The 20,248-nt window shown below is 48.5% G+C and overlaps 8 protein-coding genes, 1 long non-coding RNA gene and 2 other non-coding genes across 12 annotated transcripts; 4 read left to right on the forward strand and 7 right to left on the reverse strand.

Annotated features, from left to right (window-relative positions):
* Positions 1-20: 20 nt before the first annotated feature.
* LOC126315390 (chitinase domain-containing protein 1-like) lies at positions 21-2,166 on the reverse strand. Its single transcript, XM_049992644.1, has 8 exons — positions 2,077-2,166; positions 1,791-2,001; positions 1,318-1,727; positions 1,164-1,244; positions 883-1,104; positions 677-818; positions 519-616; positions 21-464 (listed from the first exon to the last, which is right to left on the reverse strand). The coding sequence occupies exons 3-8, from the start codon at positions 1,527-1,529 to the stop codon at positions 86-88; spliced, it is 1,134 nt and encodes a 377-aa protein (XP_049848601.1). The 5' UTR covers positions 1,530-1,727; positions 1,791-2,001; positions 2,077-2,166; the 3' UTR covers positions 21-85.
* Positions 2,166-5,696, forward strand: LOC126315389 (116 kDa U5 small nuclear ribonucleoprotein component-like). The gene is made up of 2 exons (XM_049992643.1): positions 2,166-2,587; positions 2,790-5,696. Exons 1-2 carry the CDS (start codon positions 2,416-2,418, stop codon positions 5,654-5,656), a joined length of 3,039 nt encoding a protein of 1,012 aa, XP_049848600.1. The 5' UTR covers positions 2,166-2,415; the 3' UTR covers positions 5,657-5,696.
* LOC126315391 (nucleoporin SEH1-B-like) lies at positions 3,642-7,024 on the reverse strand. The gene is made up of 4 exons (XM_049992645.1): positions 7,000-7,024; positions 6,673-6,940; positions 4,362-6,588; positions 3,642-4,269 (listed from the first exon to the last, which is right to left on the reverse strand). Exons 1-3 carry the CDS (start codon positions 7,000-7,002, stop codon positions 5,918-5,920), a joined length of 942 nt encoding a protein of 313 aa, XP_049848602.1. The 5' UTR covers positions 7,003-7,024; the 3' UTR covers positions 3,642-4,269; positions 4,362-5,917.
* A 1,155-nt stretch (positions 7,025-8,179) lies between these two features.
* Positions 8,180-9,704, forward strand: LOC126315255 (uncharacterized). Of its 2 annotated transcripts, XR_007555929.1 has the most exons (4): positions 8,180-8,299; positions 8,431-8,529; positions 8,604-8,746; positions 8,806-9,704. It is a non-coding gene; the product is annotated as an uncharacterized LOC126315255 (long non-coding RNA). The 2 variants fall into 2 exon arrangements; XR_007555930.1 differs by having other exon boundaries at positions 8,604-9,704.
* A 255-nt stretch (positions 9,705-9,959) lies between these two features.
* On the reverse strand, positions 9,960-13,168 carry LOC126315426 (GATOR complex protein DEPDC5-like). Its single transcript, XM_049992678.1, has 3 exons — positions 12,982-13,168; positions 10,109-12,893; positions 9,960-9,984 (listed from the first exon to the last, which is right to left on the reverse strand). The coding sequence occupies exons 1-3, from the start codon at positions 13,166-13,168 to the stop codon at positions 9,960-9,962; spliced, it is 2,997 nt and encodes a 998-aa protein (XP_049848635.1).
* Positions 13,169-13,223: 55 nt separating this feature from the next.
* On the reverse strand, positions 13,224-15,495 carry LOC126315256 (elongation factor G-like). Its single transcript, XM_049992497.1, has 2 exons — positions 15,412-15,495; positions 13,224-15,331 (listed from the first exon to the last, which is right to left on the reverse strand). The coding sequence occupies exon 2, from the start codon at positions 15,179-15,181 to the stop codon at positions 13,235-13,237; it is 1,947 nt and encodes a 648-aa protein (XP_049848454.1). The 5' UTR covers positions 15,182-15,331; positions 15,412-15,495; the 3' UTR covers positions 13,224-13,234.
* Positions 15,496-15,609: 114 nt separating this feature from the next.
* On the reverse strand, positions 15,610-15,680 carry Trnap-agg (transfer RNA proline (anticodon AGG)). Its single transcript has one exon. It is a non-coding gene; the product is annotated as a tRNA-Pro (tRNA).
* An 81-nt stretch (positions 15,681-15,761) lies between these two features.
* Trnap-agg (transfer RNA proline (anticodon AGG)) lies at positions 15,762-15,832 on the reverse strand. The gene has a single exon. It is a non-coding gene; the product is annotated as a tRNA-Pro (tRNA).
* An 84-nt stretch (positions 15,833-15,916) lies between these two features.
* On the forward strand, positions 15,917-16,795 carry LOC126315355 (uncharacterized). The gene is made up of 3 exons (XM_049992605.1): positions 15,917-15,966; positions 16,017-16,048; positions 16,111-16,795. The coding sequence occupies exons 1-3, from the start codon at positions 15,939-15,941 to the stop codon at positions 16,765-16,767; spliced, it is 717 nt and encodes a 238-aa protein (XP_049848562.1). The 5' UTR covers positions 15,917-15,938; the 3' UTR covers positions 16,768-16,795.
* A 6-nt stretch (positions 16,796-16,801) lies between these two features.
* On the reverse strand, positions 16,802-18,798 carry LOC126315353 (26S proteasome regulatory subunit 6A-B-like). The gene is made up of 4 exons (XM_049992604.1): positions 18,256-18,798; positions 18,048-18,149; positions 17,860-17,969; positions 16,802-17,784 (listed from the first exon to the last, which is right to left on the reverse strand). The coding sequence occupies exons 1-4, from the start codon at positions 18,508-18,510 to the stop codon at positions 16,968-16,970; spliced, it is 1,284 nt and encodes a 427-aa protein (XP_049848561.1). The 5' UTR covers positions 18,511-18,798; the 3' UTR covers positions 16,802-16,967.
* Positions 18,799-18,826: 28 nt separating this feature from the next.
* Positions 18,827-19,911, forward strand: LOC126315356 (uncharacterized). Its single transcript, XM_049992606.1, has 2 exons — positions 18,827-19,051; positions 19,182-19,911. The coding sequence occupies exons 1-2, from the start codon at positions 18,923-18,925 to the stop codon at positions 19,827-19,829; spliced, it is 777 nt and encodes a 258-aa protein (XP_049848563.1). The 5' UTR covers positions 18,827-18,922; the 3' UTR covers positions 19,830-19,911.
* The last annotated feature ends 337 nt before the right edge of the window (positions 19,912-20,248 follow it).

Raw genomic sequence — 20,248 nt, forward strand, 5'->3', positions numbered from 1 at the left:
TGTACCAAACTGTCAAAGTATTAAAAACAGCTGCCACATCATCCTTTTATATAAACGCTAATATCTTTAGCAAATGAAATCCTTTTCACAAAACACTGTAGAGACTGTTCATGCTCTGTCCTATTTCCCAGAGACTCAGGCCGCAATCTAATTCTTCAGCGAGTTGAACTTTGTTTTTCAAGTATTGCGGAGTTGGAAACCAAACCGTGTGGATGAGCTGAGTTCTTTCGTAATTGAAGTAGTGCTCTCGGTACGTCGGGTGCCACTTGACAATTGGTTCTTTTTCTCTAAGCAGTTCAACCACTTTATCTGCAAGAATCGGTTGGCCTTGGTGCAACGCAGCAATAAAGTCGTACCCATACAAATTAACGCCCATCAGAATTTTTTTTGAATGTGTCTTGTCCTTTCCTTGCAATCTCTTGACGATACTCAGAGCCCATTCATGGGGTGAGGATGGGCCAGGTCTAAACGTGTGAGCAATCTCCTATAAACCAGAAAAGAAAGCAATCAATGCGTACTTTCTCGGACTCGAATAGTCGTAGGTCATGAGCGAAAAGTAATCGACAAAGGGTTCGAATTCGACCAGATCCTCATGATCGAAGAGTCTTTGGTCGTTCTGGCCGCGAGCGAATTAGAAAAAAAAACGGTCGTTTTTTAGACACAAAAAATTTCGTACAGCAATGGCAAGAATTAGCTGGCCATTTGATTTTTTGAGTTGGTTGGCCAACGAATTCAAAAAATCCAAAAAAGGGGGCTTTGCGGTAGATTTGGCGTCGAAGTGACTGGCATCGATGACGATGCCGCTGAAGTTGAAGTGCCTTGAAGTACAAAATGTGTGCGTTAAAAGCTTTTCGCGGTTGATGGCAAAACAAAAAAACGTACTTGACTTCTGCCATCATCAGTTCAACAAGCTTTTGACTGGTTCGTCGTGAGTCGAAAGTCTTTGCCAATATGGTATGATCCCAGCCGCCTTCTAACAAGAACCTCGGAGTTATTTTTGGACGACCTCTTGACTTGCATTGTTGATGTGCACTGGATAGAATTTTTCTAATCCAAGCTGGTCGGGCATTTTCTCTTCCACGTACAAACGGCCCGGTTTTATCTCTGATATATAAGACGGTTAGCGAGAAGTTCATCGTGAGCTGAGGGTTTGTGCTTCGAACCTTCCAAAGTTGTACCAAGTTGGTGCTAAAATATCAAATTTACAGCAAAACTGAGAAGCAACGTGATACCCTTTCGAATTCCTTTTGAGAGGATTGCGAGTAATTCAGAAACGCGTGTGCTGACGTCAACGGGAGCGGCTCGTAAGAAACATACCATGGAGTGACGTATGCGAGAGTCGTTCCTTTGAAATTTTTGTTTGTATCTGTCTCAGGTTTGTCATGTCCGTTGACGATAGATTCCCAAGAAGTGGTATAGTGGTGTAAGTTGTACTCGGCGGCCGAACGCGCCTTCGGGTCATTTGTGCAAAGCGCCGAGTGAACAAGAGTCCAGAGGAATAGAACAGCCAGCAGAGTGACCGCATGCATAGTGTGTGGGTCAATAGTATGACGTCCTTACAGACGAGGCATTTATTTTGTGATTTACAAAAACGTTTTACCTGATTTGAATCCACTATTGTTTGCGTTTTTCCCGGTAGTTTTTAGAATAGGTCGAAAGAGTTGAGAGCGAGTTTTACGTGTAGTAGAAGCACGTTTTACTTTTTAGAGCCTGATGTGTCGTTTTCCCTGTTTACCCGATGTACATGATGTTATGCAAAGATATGAGCATTATTTTTTTTTTGAACGTACAACAATTCAAATAGTTCATCTAGAACATGGTCTATTTTATTCAGTGATGCTTTGTCTAGAGTTGGTAGTTTGTCTTCTCCTTCTTTTTCATTTGTGGGCGAATGCTGTCCGGCCAGTGCACAGATGTTGTGGCCACACAACTGAGCGAGTTCATAAGTAAATTGTTCACTTTTTTGTTTCACTTTTTGGAAGTTCTTCAGCGTTTTGGCATCTGAATTTCGTGCAGACATTGTTAGTTTTCGAGGAGGGGCAGGTCGCAGGATGATTTTCTTTAGCTTCTAGATACCAAGTGTGCCGCACTCAAATTGTTTTTTGATACTTTCGAGTTCAGAATTAAATTTGTTGACCAAATCCTGGTCTTCGGTGGTTTTTTCCATTTGAGTGTGTACGAGCAGAGCTTCATGCAATGCTAGGCGTACTGTCAAGAACTGAACGATTTTGTGCGTAATTTTTTTTTGTATTAACTGTGTTCGTGTGAGTTTCGTTTTGTATCAATATTTTGTTTCAGCGCATAAGGAATTTTTTGAGGTGGCCGTTTTCCAATTTTGCCTGGTCAAAAAAACGAAGCCGGTTTTTCATTTGAAGTGCCAGCCCAGCTGAGTCAAAGGTGTGTGGGGTACAACACATGGATGAGAATTTGTACGATGATTTTGGTAACTATATAGGACCGGATCTATACGAAGAAGACGAAGAGGCGGAGGAAGAGCTGGATTACAATGAGATCGAGGATGGCCAGCAGAATTTGGCCGCGGATGGGGATCAGCAGAAGCAGGACGCTGAAGGCGTCACGGAGAAGGGTATGCGAACGGTTTGCCTTTGAATATGACCAGATAGTTTTTTTTTACACCGTAGAGGTATCTAGTGTCTTTTTTTGCCTGTGAGCAGGCGAGAGTCCAAATAGAGCTGCAATATGCGAAGGAGGACGACAGGGTCTAGTTTGGCCTCCTTTTTCATAGGTGTACATTGTTTTTTTTTTGCTGATTTTTTTTTTTGGCGAAGGGGATTTGTCTTCTATGAAGCAGGTGATAGTTCTTCATGAAGACAAGCAATATTACCCGGATGCGGAGACTGTCTATGGTCCGTCAGTCAAAGTGACAGTGCAAGAGGAGGACACGCAGAATATATCGGAGCCTATCGTTCAGCCGGAGCGTTTTAAGAGGCACGATCATACTGAGCACCACGCCGATGCGAAGGCGCCTAGATGGTATCCTACTGAATTCGGGAAGACTTTCATGGAGGGGTTGATGTCTACGCCGGAACTAGTGCGTCATGTGGCCGTGATTGGCCATTTGCATCACGGAAAAACCGTTTTTTTGGACATGCTTGTGAGGCATACACACAAGGATCGTATCAGAATGGGTGACACACGAAAGGAGAGATTTACGGATGCAAGATACGACGAACAAGAGCGCGGAATTAGCATCAAGTCGACGCCGATATCACTGGTTCTTCCGAACCTTAAAGAGAAAGATTATTTGATTAATTTTATGGACACGCCGGGCCACCCTAATTTTTTCGATGAGGTCACGGCCGCTATTAGGCTTTGCGATGGCGCGTTGGTCGTTGTGGATGTGGTGGAGGGGATGACACCCCATTTGGAGAGTTTGATTCAACATGCCGTGCAAGAGCGTTTGGATTTGACGTTTGTAATCAATCAGATCGATCGATTGATTCTCGAGTTGAAGTTACCTTTAGTCGATGCGTATCATAAAATTCGACACGTCTTAGAAGAGATCAACCTGTTCGTATCAAGCATACCGCATTCATTGGATAGAGAATCAATAGATTCTTCGATGTCGAATGGGGATACACAAATCAAGCCACGATTTTCTCCAGAATATGGAAACGTCATTTTCGCGTCCGGAGAACACGAATGGTCATTCAGTTTATTGCAGTTTGCCAAGCTCTACTCTGATATATACCGGGTACCCCTTTCTTACGACCAGTTTGCTCGTCGGTTATGGGGAAGCATTTATTACCATCCAGACACGCTGTCGTTTTCAACCAAACCCCCAGAGTCTACCTCGGCGCCGGCTACGTATACATTTGTGCAATTTGTGTTAGAGCCTATATACAAAATTTACGCACAGGTTATTGGTGAGGAGGCAGATCGAATGGCTGAGAACCTTCAATCTCTGAACATTCGCCTGACAAAGTCAGAGACGAATTTGAACGTTCACCCCTTGCTAAACGTGGTCTTGAAGAACTTCTTTAAGGGTCATCATGGCCTGGTGAACATGTTGGTGACGCACATCTCTAGCCCCGTTGCCGCCGCGCCGCGCAAGGTGGCCCATATCTACAGCGGGCCAGGTGACTCTTTTTGCGCTCGAGCGATGGAAAAGTGCGATCCAGAGGGTCCGCTGATGATTCATATTTCCAAGCTATATCCAGATCGCACCTCCGACCATTTCAACGCGTTTGGACGTGTGTTCAGCGGCTGCATTCGGCAAGGTGACCGAGTTAGGGTGCTGGGCGAATCCTACGGTGAGAATGAAGAAGACACAAAGTTAGAGCTCGTCAAGGGAATTTTCACCTATAATGCTCGCTACTACATCAGGCACACTCACGTACCGGCGGGAAATTGGATTGCACTCGACGGCGTCGACGACCTCATTGTCAAGACTGCCACAATTACCACACAAAATATTTCTCCAAAAATGGAGAGGTACGATATTTTTTGTCCGCTACGTTTTTCGACTTTACCGGTAATCAAGATCGCCGTGGAGCCGCTAAATCCCAGCGAGCTGCCCAAGTTAGTTGAAGGACTGCGCAAGGTGAACAAGGCATATCCGATGCTGGTGACTCGAGTCGAGGAGTCCGGGGAGCGCATCATATTGGGCACGGGAGAGATGTACTTGGATTCTGTCATGTATGACTTAAGAAAGGTTTTTACCGATATTGAGATCAAGGTTGCCGAGCCTGTCGTGGTGTTCAGCGAGACGGTTGTGGAGACATCCAGCATCAAGTGCTACGCCGAGACGCCGAACAAGATGAATCGACTGACGATGATCGCGGAGCCGTTAGAAAAGGGACTGGCCACCGATATCGAGAGCGGAAAGATCCAGTGGAATAAGACGCCCAGCAAGGCGTTGCGTCACTTTCTAAAGACTCGATACAAGTGGGACACGATGGCTGCAATCAACATTTGGGCGTTTGGTCCTGAATCGTACAGTCCCAATATTCTGGTCAACGATACTCTACCAGACGAGGTCTGCCAAAAAAAGCTATCTCAAGTACAAGACCATATCATCCGCGGTTTTAATTGGGCTACAAGAGAGGGTCCGTTATGCGAAGACCCGATTCGCAATACGAAATTCAAGTTAATACATGCCAACATTGCTGATGAGTCTATACAAAGGAACGGTACACAGATTATTCCCACAAGTCGTCGCGTTGCTTATAGCGCATTTCTCACAGCTACCCCCAGATTGATGGAACCGGTGTATTCTGTATATATTATAGCGCCATACGAGTGTTTGTCGGCCATAGACAGAGTTCTGGTCCGCAGACGTGGACACGTCGTTACTGAAAAGCCAAAACCAGGAACGCCCCTTTACACGATTAAGGCCTTCTTACCCTGCATTGACAGTTTTGGATTCGAAACGGACCTGCGTACGCACACTCAAGGACAAGCGTTCTGTCTTTCTTCTTTCGACCACTGGGCATTGGTTCCTGGAAATCCTTTAGACTCGTCTATAGTCCTCAAACCGCTCGAGCCTGCGCCTACTGCCCACCTCGCACGCGACTTCATGATGAAAACTCGTAGGAGGAAAGGTCTGGGTGAAGACATCACAATTAGCAAGTTCTTTGATCAAGAACTTCTCGTACAAGTCCAAGAAGCAAATATTGATTTGTTCCAAATTTAGCATATATTATCATTTCCACCCGCTCTTTTTGACATCTAAATTTATAGTTTTACCTGTCAAACCATTTTGACACATTTCTGCTCATCTGCCATCACTCAGTCCTCGACATACCACCTGTATGCACCGCGCGGGCGATGACAATCTGTATCCCATCCAGCGGAAAAAGCGCGTTAGAGCGGTGGTCGGTTTATTGCGCTCACGCGGTTTCCGGCGAATATACTTTTGGCCGGGTGGCGGGATTTGGCGATATTTGTGTGAATTTTAGGTTGCTTCCGCGGCAATGATACTTATAAGCGTCCACTCATTTTTATAGTTGGATTTCCACAGTCTAACCGTCCCGTCTTCTCCAGAAGAGGCTAAAACTGTTCCTGTGGTATTCCACTCAACGGTCCAGACTTCTGCCCGGTGATCATCTAAGGAGGCAATCTCTTTCGGCTCCCATTGTCCTTGTTTGACCGGCGTCAACTGCCATATTTTAGCAGTCTGATCTCTGCTGGCAGTGGCGATCAAATGATAGCTCTTTCCCATGTTCGGGGCCCAGGCGATATCGTGAATAACGTCTTTGTGACCAGTTAGCGTAACGATGACCTGCCATTTTCTCGTCTTTTCGTTGTATTGCCATATTCTTGGGTTGGGGTCGCATGTTGTCCCGATAGCCAATGTCGGCGGGTCTAAGATAAACGTGTTCCATGCGATGGACATGACGCCCCCTGAGCCTCCTTCGCACGTGTCAAATTGATCGGTAATTTGCCACTGAGATAAGTTTGTAATATCAGTTGCCTCATAGATTCGGACTATATTGTCTTCTGAACAGGTGGCCAATTTTAATCCAAAATGAGGCGGTGCAAATTTGACTGAAGAGACAGATCCGTGACTGTCTCCAAACGACGCCTTTTTTTTCCATTTTTTCAATTCACCTAATGCGCTTTCGTCTACAACAACTCAGCAACTGTCAGCAAGTTTTGTCGAAATTGGTCGGTCGGGTGAGAAACAACGCCTTTTCCTCTCGGTACTACCTTCCGCTTCTTCCCATATACACACCGATCGATCGAATGAGCACGACGCTATCACTTGTCCAAACTCGGGCGCTGCCCAGTCGATCTTCCATATGGCGCCGCTGTGTGACTTCCAATCTGCCGTACAGACCCATCCTTGCAAATCATTCAAGTCCCATATTTTTATCCTCTGATCAGAAGAGCACGTAGCCAAGCGCCTGCCATAGTAATCGTATGCGGCATCGTGAATGAGGCTTTCGTGCTCGGTGAGGATTTGTTGAAGTAGTCTCTAAAAAAAATTCAGCATCTCGATTTTGCGTTTTGTATAGAATGCGGCGGATAATGTACCATCAACGTATTACGGAACAAAAATATCACTGCACATAAACATCAAATCAGTGCCTCAAATATTGGGAAAAAATTTTTCAAAAGTATATGCAGACTCGTGTGTAGATTCGATATGGGCTCACATGCAAAAAAAGAGTATTTTTTTTTTTTGGAATTTGATTTAGAACTGTTCGTGAAGGATTCACGTTTTCGAAAAGCGAACGTATGTATTCCCTGAGGAGACAAAGTGTCCATAAATTGAATGATTTGCACGAAATTGGAAATTTTTTTTTAGCTCTGTATAGCCAAAGAAAACAAAATTTTTTAGCAGTCAGGCTTTTTTATAGCAATGGACGCTAAGCCTCTGGCTCCGGAAAAGGAAGGCGTAGACACGCATTCCGAAAAGAGAAGGAATCCTTGCAGTTCGAATTTAGGTTTCGATAAGCCCATTCTTGCCGAGCCGAACAACACCAAGTATCCGAGGCTATGTGATACAAAGGCCAAAAAAGCACCAGTGCCATCACCCAATGCCATAGATAAAAATTGGTACAAGTTGAGTGACGAAGAATTTTTAGAAAAAGCAATTGGAAAAAAAGATGTGTGTCATTTTTCTACATGTAATCAACCGACCAATTTATTCAACCACAAATGCACGATATGCTGTTACATTCATTGTTTGAGTCACAGATTACCGGAAGTTCATGGATGTGGTGATGAGGTTAAAAAACTGGCAAAACAAAAAATTGCTAAGTTGTCATCAGAGTTGAAGATGACCAAGATAGGCGAACCTAATCCGAAAAAAAATGTATGTATTTCTAGCATTTTTTAAAATTATTTTCTTGTCTCACACGCATATCATGCTCGCTTTATATGAAATATTGCAGATCGGCGAGAAGAAAAAAAAGAAAAAACGCCGCTAGAGTCAATAATCAAGGGAGTGCGGTGCATTCAAATTCCGTTTCGAAACATATGAGAAGTTTGACAGGCTCCAAGAAAATGGAGAAAAGCGGTCATCCAAGATTAGTTGGGGCGACTTCATTTTGTATTTTGTAGTGCCCGGGCAACAGCCGATCAGGAGACGATTGTGTCCGACATCGAGAATTGAAAAATCATCCCTAGTTCTGGGATATAAAATGATTTTTAAACTTTTTTGTATTATTTTCTCTTAGTTTTCGACCACCACAAATCGATGGATAAACGTACACGTTGTCGTATTCAGATGTCGTCTTTGGTGACGCTGACATTACTGACGCCTATGCGGTTTTTACAGATGCCGGCGGAAAGCAAGTATCCGTAGGCGATTCAACAGACTTCAGTTGGTGTATGTGTACACTGTCCAATCTTCCCGAGTTTTGCACAGAATCGAAAATTTTACAATTCCCAATTTCCGATGTGTGTTCCGTTTCGCATCCCCCCGAGCTAATATAGAAATAACGTTAACGTGATTGAAAGTGGCAAAGTTTTTGAAAGAGTTGCTAGACGATGACCCTGAGCTTGCTCTGGCTCTTGGTGCTATTACGGCGCTCACAGAAGTTATCAAAAGAAGCAAAGGTACGACCGGAGCAGTCTTGTGTAATAAATACAGTGCAAAATTTGCATGTACATTTTAGCTAATTTTTTTAAAGAGGCTACCCTGATGGGTTTGCACCACGAGCTCGAGAAGGCGACGTCGTTCTTGTGTGATGCATTTGGATCAACAAGCATGTCTGTCAGGTCTGGTGCAGATATATTTTTGTGTTTTGTGACGCGAACTTGGCTTGAAATTCCTGTACGGTTTTATTTCGCTTTTTCTCCGCCGAATAACGCGTGACTGACCGCGAAAGAAAGGATTTCCATGCATGCAAAATGCGCTTGGTAAAGAGGGGAGAGCAACTCAAGGCGCAAACTATGACTGCTCGAAAGTATATCGCTTCGTTCGCCGAGTCTTTTTTGCGCGACGGGATGACTATTTTGAGCCATGGGTATTCGCGTGTCGTATACAGCATTATCAATGCAGCCGTATCCAAGGGGAAACGCATTACAGTTGTTCAAACAGAAGCCAGGCCTCAAGGAGATGGCATGAAAATGGCGGAGCGTATGAGTTCTGAAGTCAACGTGCACATTACCTTGATCCCGGATTCTGCCGTTGCCTATGTGATGGGCGACGTTGACATGGTCATCGTAGGTGCGGAAGCGGTTGCTGAAAATGGTGGCATCATCAACAAAATTGGCACATATCAGTTGGCGATTGTTTCGAAGGCGCTCAATAAGCCGTTTTATGTCGCCGTTGAGAGTTTTAAGATGACCAGAATATATCCACTTAACCAGCGCGAGATAAACAATCGACAAGTTCCATTGGACACTGCTACAACAGGACAGTACCAGACCAATTCTACGAATGAGTTTTGTCAGCTGGCCCCAAACGTTCGACTTAACAGTCCTTCTTTAGATTTTACGCCTCCACAGTATATCACTTTGTTATTTACAGACTTGGGTATTCTCACGCCATCAGCCGTTTCAGATGAACTGATCAAGTTGTATTCCTAGGCATTGTTTGACTGACTTGTCGAATTTCGTGTTGTATCAAAACACAGCGAGGTGATTAAAAAATTTTTGCGGCCTTTGTGTTTTTTCCCATTTTTTTTGGCGTTACTCTGGAGGGGCGATGAACGGAGTCTGAGTGGGTTCCTGGTCCTGCTCGATTTGCCTGGCGAACGTCTCGAATTGCTTCAGAACAGATGACCGACAGGGGGCGTAGGGGCCTAGCCAGTTGGTCATCCACACAAACTCGTGGGAGGAGGTGTCGAGAAAGATGGCGCCCGATCGGTGCAGAAACTCGCCGGTTTGTTTTGTGTGGACAAAATCTAGTTCGTCGACCAGCGAGCGCCGGATGTTTTGTTTTGCCTTGTCTGACAGTTTTCCCCACGAGGGGCACGACTTCGACGGTCTGGAGAAGAAGTGGGTTGTGCGGAAGTCGACTGGGACCTGAATAAGAGAGAACCCTAGTGAGGTGGCTCGTCTCGTGCACTGGAGCAGAAAGTCGTGTACTATGCTTCCAGTCGATGTCAGCCACTGGAATTCGAGTTCGTAGGCGATATTGACGTCGAAGACGCAATCGTAGTTGACGTTGACGTGTTCAAGGAGGTCCGACCTGGTTTGGTCCATTAGGAGTCGTACGGTGCCCGTTTTGCAGCAGCCGACGCAGCACGGGTGTCGGTTGGGGAGTCCGAGAGGGTCGGGTTTGGTCGAGGTTTGAACGGGGGAGTGAGGCGTTTCGGGATGGGGAGGAATGGCGCGTGGAAGGTCGGGTTCCGGTGGGATTGATTTGCTGTCGGTCGCCGTTCGGCGCGGGGGTTCTTCTTCTGCGCGGGCGAGAGCTGGTCGATGGCGAAGATGTTCGCCGCGGAGCTGCTGGAGCTTGGGCGGGCGCGGCGACAGAGGGAGTTCCGGTGCAAGCAGAGAGGTGCAAAGGGACGTGGCTTGTGCCCTGCTTCGAACGCGGACGTGGTTGAGCACCCAGTCGATCGCCTTGGGCGCGGGCAGACCTGGGCGCCATTTCCCTGGGTCTGGCGGCTCGCTTTGAAGCAGGCCCGAAGACTTCAGTTCGTTGAGGATGGCGCAGGTGTCATTCGCTTTAATTTTTGTTCCTTGATTAGCTGTCAAGCAGTGTGACGTTTTCTCGGCCGAGTGGAGGCAGACTCGAATCTCGTTCCAGGCGTCGTCGCCCGACTTGAGGATTCGCTGGCTGAGGAAGTCTTTGAACTTCGAGAATCCGGCGTTGGCCGTGTCGGGGGTCGTGCGTTTGTCTTTGGCGACCAGCACGAATCGGTTGCACCAGTAGTTCATCGACGGCGTGAACGCGAATTCCAACCCGCTCAGTATTCGGTCGACCGAGTTCCACGGGTAGTAGGGGGCGGGGGGCGGCTGCAGCTTCGCCAGGCGAAGGCTCTGCTCGCCGTCTACGTTGAGTCGGTAGTGGTACGCGGAGGTTTTGCTGCCCCCGTTCGCCGTCTTCGAGCCGTTGTTTGAGACGTAGCACTTGACGTTGATGTATGGGGGCACGTGCATGAGGTGGTGAAAGGAGAACATGGAGCTCAGAAAGTACTCGCGAACGACGAGGTCTTCTTTTTTTCCGCCGCTTACCTTCTTGGTGTTGGCCTTTTCGACCAGCTGGTACCCGCGGCTGAGGCGCTGGCTGGTGAAGTGGAGGAGGTAGAGCTCTCGGCTGCGAGGCGGGTCGTCGTTCGGGATGAGCCCGTGGGTGTACTCTTGGCAGTGGAACTTGAGTTCCGAGTCGGAGGGGAAGTACCGAGTGTGCAGAGGCATGACGGTGAATTGGGTTATCTGCTTCCAGGAGGTGGTGGAGGTGTTGTTGGCATCCAGAAAGTGATAGGACGACGCGTCGTCTCCCCAAGCCGACGCGCGCTGCTGGCTCCCTCGAGCCGTTACGGAACGAGCGAAGGAAATTTTTTTGTTCTGAACGGGCGGCTTCTTCTCGGCGAGCACGTGGGCCGCCCTGCCCTCCGTCGACGAGTCCTCCGACGAGTCCGCGGGCGGAGAGGCGTGAGAGGGCCCGGTCACGGCCGGCGGCGCGGACCGCCCTGAGGACGAACCGACGCCGCTCTTTTTCGCGAATCGACGCGGCGCAATTCTCGAATTCCTGGGGAAGTGACTCTTGGGGCCCTCGGCGGCGGTCGAAGGGGCGCACTGGAAGACGCGGGCGTCGTAGTCGCGGGCGGGGTCCGCGCGGGGTTTGACCGCGGAGTTGAGCGATCGGTGGACCTCGTTTTCCAGGTTGAGTGCCACCAGCTGGGTGCAGAGGGTTTGGTCTGGGGCGGCTCGGGGGTTGGGGTTTGGCAAGAGTTGTCTTGGAGTGCACCGATCGAGCGGTCGGTGTTCGAACGGACTGCGGTTCTTGAAGTAGCTCAGGCAAATCCAGTAGGGTACCTTGAATTTGGCGGGGCGATCCGAGCTGGAGTCGGCGAGGGGAACGATGAACAGGGGCGCCGCGTGAAGGGGTGGTTCGCCGAGACAGATTAGGTGACATCGAACTTCGCTGAACGACATTTTTTGCTTCATCCATTTTTCCAGTTTTCCATCCACCGAAAATACACTTGTCTTTGGCGTGATCACCATGATGTGCTGCGCGGTGGTGGTCAGGTCTATGTCCTTGTATTGCCTGAGCGCCATCGTGTTTTGTCCCAGATAGATCGCCTCTAGTATCCCGCCCAGCTCCGCGGTCGAGTTCTCTCCGACGGGTCCGCCGTTTTCGGCGTTCCCGTCCACGGACCAGTTCACCATCGCCGGGTACTTGGCGAAGTTCCGCTTTGCCGACAAGACCAGCTCCTCCCACCCGCTGTTCTTGCCTGTGCACAGGACCGTGTAGAAGTCCTCGTAGTCCCGCGCGTCCGGCTCGTCCTCGGCCCCCTCGGCGCCTCGAGCCGCGTAGTACGTCCTGGAAAACAGGACCAGCGTGACGGAGTGGCTCGCCGAACAAGCCCTCCATCGCGCGAAAAGGAGGGGCAAAAACCTGTCCGCCAATTTCTCGAAGTAAAGATCTCCGTCCGGCGCATACTCCCACATCTCGCGGCTCATTTGCACGAGCAGGATCACGCTCGCCGACCTGGAGCTGAACGCGAACTTCGTCCGCTCTGTTATCGAACCGGAATAAACCACCTCGTCTGCAATCGACAACTCTCGAATCTTGGCCCTAATGCAGCGGTACCACACGATCTTTCCAGAGTAGACGCACGTCCCAACCAGGTGCGACCAAAGACGCCACATATCACCTCTCGACACGAACTGGCCGCTAAACGTCAGCTTGACCGCGTCGACCGCCGCCTCCTCCCTCTCCACGCGCCTGACCTCGACCTCGTCTCGGTGGCTCAGCCCGCACGACTTCGCAATCGCGTCCTTGATCGACAGCTGGAGGTTGGCTTCGCTCAAACGTCAGCAAAAAAAAAAAAAAACAAACGCCTTAACTCCCGCGCGAACCGCCGAAGCGACGCGCGAACAGACGCGCACCTTTCGAAACCGCGGCCCCCACCGGGAGATACAGCCTCCTGGGCGACCCCGCGGGCCTCGCCAACTCGATCACGTCCCCCACCTTCACCTGCAGCGGGAAGAGGTCCGGGTTCACCGTCAGGCTCTCGTGCGAGAAGCGCTGGTCGTGCACCCACAGCGTGCACACGCACCCGCGTCCAGTGCTCATCCGAAACCTTAAAAAAAAAAAAAAACGCGAAGCGCGTGCGAGGCCCCCCTTATAAAAAAAGAGCGCCTAACAAAACTGCTTCGCGCACTCCTTATATTTTTCCTTAATTTTCGAGAATTCGTCCTTCGAGACGGGCTGGTGCTTCTCGTACTCCATGGTGAAGGTGGCCTTTCCCTGCGTGGAGGAGCGGATTTCGGTGGAGTACCCGAACATGGAGGAGAGGGAGACGCTGGCGCGAATGGTGAGCAGCTCTTCGTCGCAGAAGGTTTCGACGATTTGGCCCTTTCTTCGCGTGATGCCGTTGATGATGACGGCCTGGAACTCCGCCGGCGCGGTTACCTCGAGGACCATCCAAGGCTCCAGGATTTGCGGTCCGGCGCGCTCGAATCCCTGCTTGAACGCGCCGTGAGTGGCGATACGGAACGCCAACTCGCTCGAGTCGACGGCGTGATAGGCGCCGTCGTCTACGACCATTCTGACGCCCGTGACGGGAAAACCGCATAGAGGACCGTGCTGCATCATCTCCTCGTATCCCTTCATCACCGCCGGCACGTATTGAGGCGGAATCGAGCCCCCGACGATGTGATCGATAAACTCCTTCGTGATGCCTTCCTCCTCTTCTATGGGCTCCAGATACCCGCAGACCTTCGCGAACTGGCCCTGCCCGCCCGTCTGCTTCTTGTGCAAGTACTCGAAGTCCCCGCGGTCCGTGATCGTCTCGCGGTAGGCCACGCGGGGTCGGCCCACTGAAAGTTGTACGCCGTACTCGCGCCTCAGCCTCTCAATGTATATCTCCAAGTGCAGCTCTCCCATACCGCATATCAGCATTTCGTTAGTCTCCGGGTCCTGCACAACGGTAAACGTCGGGTCCTCGCTCTGGAACCGGCGCAGCGCTTTCATCAGGTGCTTGTCTTGGTCCTTCTGTTTCGTCGATATCGCAAAGCTAATCACGGGGTCCGGCACGTGCATCGAGGACATCACCAAGTTCTGCGCTCCGTGCGTCAACGTGATCCCTATCGGCATCTCCGGGCCAATAATCGCCGCAATATCGCCCGCCTCAATCCTGTCAATGTCCTCAATTTCGTCCGAGTGCATTCGTACGAGGCGAGATATTCGCACCTTCTTGTCCAACGACAGCGAACTAACCGAATCCCCCCTCTTCAACGTCCCCTGATACACGCGCACCCACGTAAACTGGCCAAACCGGTCGTCCTTCAGCTTGAACGGGTACGCCACCAACGAACTAGCAGCGTCCACCGACAACTTCACCTCCTTCTCCTCGTTCGACACGTCCAGCGCAACCGTCTCCATGTCCGCCGGACAGGGCAAGTAATCAGAAATGCCGTCCAATAGCAGCTGCACGCCCTTGTTCTTTATCGCCGACCCCATAAAAACCGGTACAAACTTGTTCGCAATACAACACCGACGAATCGCCGCTCGAATCTCGTCCTCCCCAACCGCCTTCCCGTCTAACACCTTGTCCATCACCTCCTCGTCAACGTCCGCCAACTCACTCAACAACTCCTCTCTCTTCTCTGCAACCAGCGACTTCGCCTTCTCTGGCACCTCCACCTCCTCCACCTTCTCCCCATTCTCCCCCAAAAACACGTACGCCCTCTCCGACACCACGTCCACCAGCCCCACCATCCCACTCCCCAACCCAATCGGCACCTGCACCGCCGCGCACTTCAACTTCAACTTCTCTCTCAACTGCCTCACCGCCCTCCACGGATCCGCCCCCAACCTGTCGCACTTGTTGATAAACACTATCCGAGGCACGTTGTACCTCTTCATCTGGCGATCCACCGTGTACGTCTGACTCTGCACCGCCCCCACCGCACATATCACCAACACCGCCCCATCCAACACCCTCAACGCCCTCTCCACCTCAATCGTAAAGTCCACGTGTCCAGGCGTGTCAATAATGTTGATGTGGTGCCTCTTCCACTTCACAAACGTCGCTGCCGACTGTATCGTTATCCCCTTCTCCCTCTCTAAATCCATCGAATCCATCTTAGCCCCTATCCCATCCTTTCCCCTTACCTCGTGAATCTCCTTGATCCTCCCGGTGTAATACAATATCCTCTCCGTCAACGTCGTCTTCCCGCTGTCAATGTGCGCGGATATCCCGATGTTCCGAATCCTCGACAAACGCTCGTCCCTCTTCCAAAAAACAAAAAAAAAAAATAATCAGAACCACCCCAACCCCGTCTACCCCAACCTCTCATGTCACCCTCTCGTACCAACCGCGCCGTGGAACACCCACGCACGCCTCCCCACCTCCTCACTTCGCCAACTCCAGCCAATCCCGCCCCCCTCGACCACGCTCTCAATACGCACGAGAACATCACAATAACCAAAAAAAAAACCCGGAGATTGCTCGTACCACGCCAATCTCCCTCCCTTAAAAAAAACAGAGAAAATGTCAAAAAAAAATTATTGGGCTTATCCCGGAATCGAACCGGGGACTGTCCCACCCTAAGGGACGATTTTACCACTGAACTAATAAGCCCTTGTTGTTCTTCTTCATCTACTTTCACCACCTCCCTCCTTTAAAAAGGAGGAACAGTGTGAAATGTCAAAAAAAATTATTGGGCTTATCCCGGAATCGAACCGGGGACTGTCCCACCCTAAGGGACGATTTTACCACTGAACTAATAAGCCCTTGTTGTTATTCTTCATCTACTTTCACTGCATCAACCCTTTCGTATCCTCAAACTCTATTCCATTTTACACAACCACTTTCTGTCAAAAACTCTTTTTCACCTCAATGGGAAAACCTAAACCACATACAGAACGTACGTCCCCTCCTTTTGCTCCCCCACTCCCCCTCTCACCCCTCTCGCAGTAAGACAGCTCATCCTGTCACACTTCGCTCAAGTACGTCACCCCCTCCTCCCTCCCCTCCTCCTCCCCCTCACTCTCTCACCCTCTGCCCCCAGCACACCCGCCCCCTTAGCCTCAAACAACTCCTAAACACCATAAAACCCTCCGACTCAAACCTCAAAAACTCCTCCGTCGAGAACTCGCTTCACGCCCTCGTCCAAGAAAAACTCCTCTGCTCCAAACTCTTGAACAACCAACACATCTATTGGCCAACTCAAAAACCCAATGACTCCTCTCGCCGAGCGGAAATCGACGAACTAGACGCCAAAATCCAACCCCTTCAGTCTCAATTCAACTCCCTACAAGACCGAATTTCCGCGACGTCCCTCAAACTCAAAGAACTCGATTCTCTACTTCCTACGAACGAACTGGATTCCCACATCGAAAACCTTCAAAAAACCAAACAAACCCTCCTCGAACAGCTCAAACGCCTCGAAGGCCAAAACCCAATCTCTCAAGAAGTCAAATCAAATGTGGAAAAAGTCTACAAGACGTGCCGGGACAACTGGAGAAAAAGGAAGCGCCTATATTTAGACATCGAAGAAGTCTTCGTGGAAAACCTGGGAAAAGCTCATTTCAACTCTGTCAAAGAAGACATCGGCATCGAGCCCGACTTAACACCCTTCAACGAAGACGCAACCAGTAAGCTGCTCGCGGCTTCCGAAAAACAATACTCAAATTCTGCGCCTTCCAAAAAGATATTCGCAAAATAAAATTTTGTGTAGTACAACTCTTAGCCCTCACGTGTACTTTTAAAATATTCCAGCACCGCCACAAGCAGTTTTTTAATATTGAAAATCTCAAACTTCTTTAAGGACGATTTTAGGCTGTCGATTCTCTACGCACGCGAGAAAGGGGAAAGAAAAATCTTGCGTACCACCAAAGTGGAAACCGTCTTTCGCATTAGAGGCCCTCAAGCATAATAAGAGAGACGAGATTTTTTTCTAAACTGAACTTGCGCAATCCCTTCCATGAAGTCGTCATGAGTAATCACGGTCGCGTTGCGCCTCAATGCACACATACCTGCTTCCACGCAAACGGCTTTAAGCTGCGCGCCATTAAAATCTACAGTGGTCCTTGCAAGCTCATTGAAATTGACATCTACCGTGTTCATGTTTCTTGAATGGATGATCAGAATTCTCTCTCGAGCCTCTTCATTAGGAAGCGAAAACTCTATTTTTCTGTCTAAACGCCCAGAACGCAGCAACGCGGGGTCGAGAACGTCGATACGATTCGTAGCCGCAATAACTTTAATATCGTCGTCAGAAGAAAACCCATCTAATTGGTTGAGCAGTTCAAGCATCGTTCGTTGAACTTCTCGGTCCCCTGTCAACTCGCTATCAAAACGCTTCGCCCCCACTGCATCCAGCTCATCGATAAAAATGACAGCTGGCTTTTTTTTTTTGGCCAGAGCAAAAGCGTCGCGTACAATTTTGGCCCCATCGCCAATAAACATTTGCACCAGCTGAGGTCCGGCCAATTTAAGAAACGTAGAACTGGTTTTTGCAGCACACGCACGCGCCATCAACGTCTTACCAGTCCCGGGGACACCATAAAGCAACACACCCTTAGGCGGTCGAATGCCAATCGCCTCAAATGCTTCTTTGTGTGTAACAGGCAAAACAACCGCCTCCAACAATTCTGTCATTTGCTTATCTAAGCCCCCGATGTCGTCAAATCGCTCTGTAGGACGCTCGTCCACCTCCATGGCCTTTACTCTTGCATCATACCTTCAACGAAGAACGCACAGATCATACGCGTCAGTTGCATACTTTTTTCAGTTTTACCAACAAAAAAAAACGTACTCAGGCGGTAACGCGTCAACAATGAGATAAATATCCTTGTTAACACCTACAAGATCCCCAGGACTCAACTTCTCGGGCGGAATAAGACCTACTGCCGGCAAAAAAATAGTCTACGCAAATCAATCAAACGAGTTTTTACCTGTCAGTAATAAGATGACATTTTTCGCGTACTATGAATTTACGCATACCTGTCGAGTCGACGTTTTTACCACGGCGCACTTTCCCTTTTGAGATATGTCCAGGTGCTGATGCGCACCTTCCTCTTCTTCTGATACATCGACATCTAGAATCTTAATCATGCAGGTCGAAGAGCCGGTCAGAACTATTGAAACTTGCTATTACATCTCCTTCACGTTGATCAGCCCCTTTATGAGCAAAGCCACACCTGGAACGTACTTCAACCACGTTTCCAACCAAATATGGAAGCGCCTTGTTCAATTTTATTTTTTCTGTGTTTTCTTTGTATTGTTCCTTGAGGGACTTATAATCTTGCGCCGTGACCACATACTCATTTTTGAGGGCCTTGATTCTGTTCTCGATAACTCTGACCTGATTCATAATTTCGTCTGCGCTAGCGTTTAGGACGTTGTCAGGAATGCCAACGCTATCTGAACTTTTGAGTGCTTCCTCTAACGATGACGAGCTAGACATGGTGCCAAGACGAAATTAACGAAAGTTGTAAAGATGCGGGAATTCTAAAAAAAAAAGGGCGTTGCAGCGGTTCAGGAAAGACGGCTCTGCTTCAGGCAGAAGGAGAGAATATAGAGGGTACTATTACGACAAATAGTAAAAAAGGCGTTGGATGAAAACTGCTCTCTGAGGAAGCCGAGCCAGAAGGAAATAATCTTCTCTTAAACAGCACCTTATATATGCTACCTCGTGAAATTATGAATACATAGTCGCCGATTTTTCTAGAAATCACAAACACACATGACAACTCTTAAAATTAAAAAAGTTATTTTTTTTTGACTCTTCTCACATCGGGTTACCCTGTATCGCTGGTCTATGCATTTTGCGGTGATCCGCTATTATCTGTGCGCACCTTGGTATTGCTAGGTATCAAATGGGTGAGGGTAACGGGGGATGGATTTGGGCTTCCATAGGATGCATGGTATCGTCCTGTGGCTTCTTGTGGATGTCCACAAGAAAAGAAGATCAGCTAAAAGCCATTCAACAAGCTAAACCAATCGAGGTTCGCACTCGTTTTTTTTTTTGTAATTACATGTGTGTAGAGAGCATAGTGTACCGATATTTTTGTAAAAAAATTTTTTTAGAGTTCTCTATACCCTCCTGGCTGTGCATACTGATTTAGTGCTGAGTAGGACTTCACGGGCGAGGCAGAGCTCAAACAAGAAATTCTTAAGGCGCCCGGCAGGCGGCTTTACATAAAAGGCCATGGAAATATCACCAGTGACGTTCCTATCAGTGTAAAGCTGACTGATGATTTATCTATTGAAGCAGTATGCACAACTCAGGAAATTGATAATCGAGGCTACTTTATTGGTATGGACACCAATCAACATTTCAAGATGAAGAATTTTGCATCAGATATTTATATCGACATTGCGAAAAGCAGTCCTCTTAGCAGAGGGCTAAGAATTTATCCAAGTGATTCCTTGGTTGAGCTTGCTGAACAAGATCTCTCTATAGTCAAGAAGGAGGGCTTGACAAATAGCATGGCTTCTCATTTGGTTTCTTTCGTCGGCATTTTTTATCCATACAGTAAGCAGATATCAACGGCTTTTTTGCACAATAGAAAAAACATATTTTTTGCTGGCGACGCTATCGAACAGGACAACCGGTTGAAGCTTGTGCCCCCAATCGCGTGGGGCCATCCTGCTTTTTTCAAGATACAGAGCGAGCAAGTTATCGAGGACACTCTAAGCAAACAGATAACAGGCTTGAAAACCGCTTCTGAGTTGACGGCTGGAGTCGGTTTGATTTTCATGTTGGCCCATTATCTGTCATAAAAATAAATCATCCGCTTGATCAGCCGGTACTCATATTCATGTATACATCTTTTTTATGTGTACCATTTCAAAGGCCATTATATCAAGCTTCTTTCTGCATAGCCATTGCCCGTTTTCTCACTTCTCGGAGCTGATACTTTTCGGCCTTTAATCGAGACCACGCTAAATTGTGCTTTTTTGATTCCTCAAGGTGGCTCTTGTATCTTTCGATATACTTTTTAAAAATGTGTCAGCAGTTACTTTTATTTTTCCCAACGACGTGTTGTGCACATGTCAAATACAAATTCACACACACGTTGCGAAAAAGAGTCATGCGTTCGCCTAGACCGGAAGCTTCTCTCTGATAGAAGGAAGCGTACTTTCGGTTTCGCACGCGTACCTCTTTTCCCAGGCACTCATCTAGTTTTCTGCGAAGTCCG

Source organism: Schistocerca gregaria, unplaced genomic scaffold, assembly GCF_023897955.1.
Source record: "Schistocerca gregaria isolate iqSchGreg1 unplaced genomic scaffold, iqSchGreg1.2 ptg000569l, whole genome shotgun sequence".
NCBI classification, from domain to species: Eukaryota; Metazoa; Arthropoda; class Insecta; order Orthoptera; family Acrididae; genus Schistocerca; species Schistocerca gregaria.

Coding starts and splice junctions, on each gene's coding strand:
- LOC126315391 (XM_049992645.1), bottom strand. Junction 6,589..6,672: donor TATATGGGAAGAAGCGGAAG/GTAGTACCGAGA, acceptor GAGTTGTTGTAG/ACGAAAGCGCATTAGGTGAA.
- LOC126315355 (XM_049992605.1), top strand. CDS start 15,939: ATGGGAAAACCTAAACCACATACAGAAC. Junction 15,967..16,016: donor ACCTAAACCACATACAGAAC/GTACGTCCCCTC, acceptor CCCCTCTCGCAG/TAAGACAGCTCATCCTGTCA. Junction 16,049..16,110: donor TCCTGTCACACTTCGCTCAA/GTACGTCACCCC, acceptor CTCTGCCCCCAG/CACACCCGCCCCCTTAGCCT.
- LOC126315389 (XM_049992643.1), top strand. CDS start 2,416: ATGGATGAGAATTTGTACGATGATTTTGGTAACTATATAGGACCGGAT. Junction 2,588..2,789: donor TGAAGGCGTCACGGAGAAGG/GTATGCGAACGG, acceptor TTTTTGGCGAAG/GGGATTTGTCTTCTATGAAG.
- LOC126315353 (XM_049992604.1), bottom strand. CDS start 18,510: ATGTCTAGCTCGTCATCGTTAGAGGAAGCACTCAAAAGTTCAGATAGC. Junction 18,150..18,255: donor TGGTTGGAAACGTGGTTGAA/GTACGTTCCAGG, acceptor TGCATGATTAAG/ATTCTAGATGTCGATGTATC. Junction 17,785..17,859: donor GTTGACGCGTTACCGCCTGA/GTACGTTTTTTT, acceptor TCTTCGTTGAAG/GTATGATGCAAGAGTAAAGG.
- LOC126315256 (XM_049992497.1), bottom strand. CDS start 15,181: ATGGATTCGATGGATTTAGAGAGGGAGAAGGGGATAACGATACAGTCG.
- LOC126315390 (XM_049992644.1), bottom strand. CDS start 1,529: ATGCATGCGGTCACTCTGCTGGCTGTTCTATTCCTCTGGACTCTTGTT. Junction 819..882: donor CTGATGATGGCAGAAGTCAA/GTACGTTTTTTT, acceptor TTGTACTTCAAG/GCACTTCAACTTCAGCGGCA. Junction 465..518: donor GACTATTCGAGTCCGAGAAA/GTACGCATTGAT, acceptor TCACACGTTTAG/ACCTGGCCCATCCTCACCCC.
- LOC126315356 (XM_049992606.1), top strand. CDS start 18,923: ATGGGTGAGGGTAACGGGGGATGGATTTGGGCTTCCATAGGATGCATG. Junction 19,052..19,181: donor AACAAGCTAAACCAATCGAG/GTTCGCACTCGT, acceptor AGTGCTGAGTAG/GACTTCACGGGCGAGGCAGA.
- LOC126315426 (XM_049992678.1), bottom strand. CDS start 13,168: ATGAGCACTGGACGCGGGTGCGTGTGCACGCTGTGGGTGCACGACCAG. Junction 12,894..12,981: donor GGGGGCCGCGGTTTCGAAAG/GTGCGCGTCTGT, acceptor GTTTGAGCGAAG/CCAACCTCCAGCTGTCGATC. Junction 9,985..10,108: donor CTCCTAATGGACCAAACCAG/GTCGGACCTCCT, acceptor TTTCTGCTCCAG/TGCACGAGACGAGCCACCTC.